Raw genomic sequence first — 3,674 nt, forward strand, 5'->3', positions numbered from 1 at the left:
CGAGATACACAACACTGCCATCCCGTTATGGAAGTTTTCTCCAAAACTTGAGTTGCAAGCCATATAGAACTGAATAATTAAAAGTAAACTTATGCTGTCATCGTTGATTACGACCAAGCCCCTAAGAATTATTCACTTCTTTGCACCTGTAGGACACGTAACACGGGAACCACGCAAAGCCATGAGCAAAGCATAATGCAACGAGTCAAATTCAAACAATATTTTTACAGAGAGTGGAATTGGGGTCGCATAAGAACAGGTTTTAATATGACAAAACATTTCCCTTTTCTTGATTGATTAAGTCGCGTTCTTGAGTTGCAGAGCTAAGCTGCTGAGCCGTAGACAAAAGTTCCCATCCTTCCCAAAAACAGGGATTATTTATTCATTAGTCAGACACAACTCCATTCAAAAAATAGAGTTTGAATAGCAAAGCGTACGACTTACTTCAGGTTTATCTCGGGCCAATTCATCTGATTATTTTCTGTACAAATATATTATGTTCATTGAGATTTATGAGGGGCGTGTATACGCAAACCGTAGGTAAACAGTAAAACAGTAACTGAGAAGCCTTTCAAAGAACACAGATAAATTCATAACTTAGATTCAGTACATCTTCCAAACATGTTCGAAATTATCGCGATATCTTTTGCATATATGAACTAAACAATTTCATTCAACAATCTGAAGTTGGATTACAAATCATCAATGTCAGATGAGAAAACTCATCAGTTAGTCGACAACAAGAAAACCCACATTTTATATCAGGTTGATGCATACAGATACATGTTATAAACACAACTTTACAGTGGGATCATTTTGAAAGAGAGGCCACCAGCTTCTCCTTTAACTGCTCGGCATCACCACCTTGAGTTGGAATGGAGAATGTATGAATAACCTTATCGTTGTCTGTTATTGAAACATTAGACTCTTGAGCCACAATTTTGTGTTCCCTAAGAGTTTTGATGACTTCAGAAACTGGGTGAGAATCCAATGGGCAGTTCATCCTCACAACTGCATCCTCATGTCGTTCCTGAAAATCAATCTCTGGAACCGGAAACTGCTTTTGATTATTGTTTCCCATCTGGTTTTCAGTTTCCATGACCCTGATCTTCATCTGGAGATCAGTGATATAAGTAATGGCATCACCAAGAAGAGAGGCTTTGTCCATCTTCGAAATGTTAGGAACAACAGCTCTTAGTGCATAGAACCTCTGGTTAAGCTTCTCGCGCCTCTGCCGCTCTGCTTCCACATGATTCAATGGTTCTTCTCTCCCATTGGCAGGCTTTCTCCCTCTCTTTCTGGGTTTCCGCTCATCAATTTGTGCTGAGGACTCATCCTTAGGCAGCTCCAAACTTGAAACTATTGTAGGAGCACTGAAACCCCCAACCATCATTTGGTTCAATTGCGGAAAAAGTTTTACTTCACTATCCTCACTTTGACATCCATTTGAAGTACCTACTGATTGTAATTCAAATGACTCTGGAGGAAATGTAGAATCTTCCTCTATCTTTGGGGAAAAGGCAATATTGATTGATTGTGATTTTGGACCACCAAGACTGAGCTCGCGTCCAAAAATCATTGGAAATGCCTTTGCCTGAACAGTACTAGATTCACCAAATAAATTTCTGACCATATTTACTAGATTCTGTTCTTCTGGATTTGCTTTGACTGAACCAAGCTCAACAACTCCTGATTTCATAGGTACAAACACCACTGTTTGGAACCCGGCCAATCTTGCTAAATATGATCTTGACTGGTAATGGTGTAAACAACCACCCACATCTGAAACCCAAATTGATTTACCGGACTTGTACGACTCCCCAGGACCACTGTGTGAATCAAGTTGAAATGCATAATACATTGAAGTGAGGTAAAACATTTCCACATCTGACACCCCATCCAACCTCCTAGCATAACCCTCATCCAAACCACCAAAACATGTATGGAGCTTCTCAAGCACCCACTTTTTCACCTCCTCTTTCTTCTGCACTCCCTCAAAACTGCCATCCAAACTAGAATTCTCTCCTGCAACTCCGCCATCCTTTGTGTCTCTGCAATGTCCATCACCCCAAATCAAGGCAGATCCACCAGATTTCGAGCCGACAACCTGCCAGAAAATGGCATAATTCCAATTGGATCCTTTGACGAGCTGGGACAGCCCCTGCTGCACACCCAATTTACCAGGCGGCCTAACCAAGTCTGTCAACACATTTTCAGAAACCAGAGAGGTCAAGAACTGGCATGCTTCAGTACCTAGTACTGACTCCACCATGACCCTGTCTTCTTCATTCACCCAAAATTTCTCTCCCATCTTAATTTCTCCTTTTACAACTAACTCAAACAACCCCAAAAATGCTAAACTACGAAACTCAAAATACTTATCTTGCTTACCTTAGAACCACCAAATATAGCTCTCAAATTTCTTTCTCGACCAACTAGAGAAATTCACAATCTTTGTGCAAACCTTCCACAAGCAAATCAAGCTACTACTTGAATCACAAAGTATAGTTCTGAAATTCAGCTCATCTCATAGATTCATTTCTACAAAAATATCAGATCTTTGACAAGATATCTCGAACAGAACTATCAGCTTCCTATGAACCTAAAAAACAATCTTAAATCACATATACAGCACTGAAAGCCGACAAATTTGAGAAATTTAAGCTTACCCATGAAGCAGATCTTGAGAATACATCATATCCACATACAAAGACCCTCACTTTGCAGCTTATGAAGTTTTGGGAAGCACAAAATTGGGTTACAAAACTCCAAAATATAGGCCAAGAACAATAGCAGGCATCCAATTACCTGAAAACTGATATGGGTCTGTAGCTGAAACTAGGGTTCACCATAGAAAGTTGGGTTCCAAATCAGAGCAAGTGTACAAGAAAGCTCACAAACGCGAGGAGAGTGGGTTTCTTCCAAACTTCCAAGATCTCAATGTTAGGGTTATTTATTTATTGTTTTATATTATTCGTACTATTAGTATTCTTCCAGATGGGACTCTTTCTTTGGACCCTGACGACCTGACCACCCAAAATTGAGGCGGCCAGCAGATTTCCCATGTGTTCCTCGGCTTTTTGTAGAATCACTTTTGGGAATGGGTCAGTTGGCCCACACAGTCATTGCGGCCCAGGCCCATTAAATTAAAGGGCATAATAACCTAAATATTAAGAAGACAGACATAAATGTGTCACACACCAATGCATTGAAATTTGAAACGTTTTGACCGTGAAACAGCATAAATTTTTGGGACAAGAAAGTTTACATGGAAATTATTTAACTTTGTTCTCCAATAACTGAGAATTAATATAAGGCAACCCCTAGTAGTGAACATAAGCGGACATGTAAGTGCATGCAGCATGCAATTTGAAGTTCGTATGCATAGCGAAGGGATCAAATTTATAATTATTCTTTAAAACCTTAAAGATCTTGTTGTCTTGTCATCAACCACCAAAGTGTCACGTAATTAACCTTCAAAAAGGTACAATTCGAATGACTAATTTATCCTCTTGCTTGGTGACGAAAGTTGGCTCCATGTAGAGCAAAGTATGGCATTGGCGTATATGGCAAGCATGCTGCAAAACGACAATTGTAACGCAACTATGTTTTATTTCCTTGCTCTCCTCCTCCTACTCACCAAAGAGGACACAAATGTATACGTAATGCCTGGG

General features: G+C 39.8%; 1 protein-coding gene across 1 annotated transcript; it reads right to left on the reverse strand.

Annotated features, from left to right (window-relative positions):
* Positions 1–644: 644 nt before the first annotated feature.
* On the reverse strand, positions 645–2,976 carry LOC117637656 (transcription factor MTB3). The gene is made up of 2 exons (XM_034372601.1): positions 2,670–2,976; positions 645–2,602 (listed from the first exon to the last, which is right to left on the reverse strand). The coding sequence occupies exon 2, from the start codon at positions 2,309–2,311 to the stop codon at positions 812–814; it is 1,500 nt and encodes a 499-aa protein (XP_034228492.1). The 5' UTR covers positions 2,312–2,602; positions 2,670–2,976; the 3' UTR covers positions 645–811.
* Between the last annotated feature and the right edge of the window lie 698 nt (positions 2,977–3,674).

The sequence above is a fragment of the Prunus dulcis genome, chromosome 8 (assembly GCF_902201215.1).
Source record: "Prunus dulcis chromosome 8, ALMONDv2, whole genome shotgun sequence".
NCBI lineage: Eukaryota > Viridiplantae > Streptophyta > Magnoliopsida > Rosales > Rosaceae > Prunus > Prunus dulcis.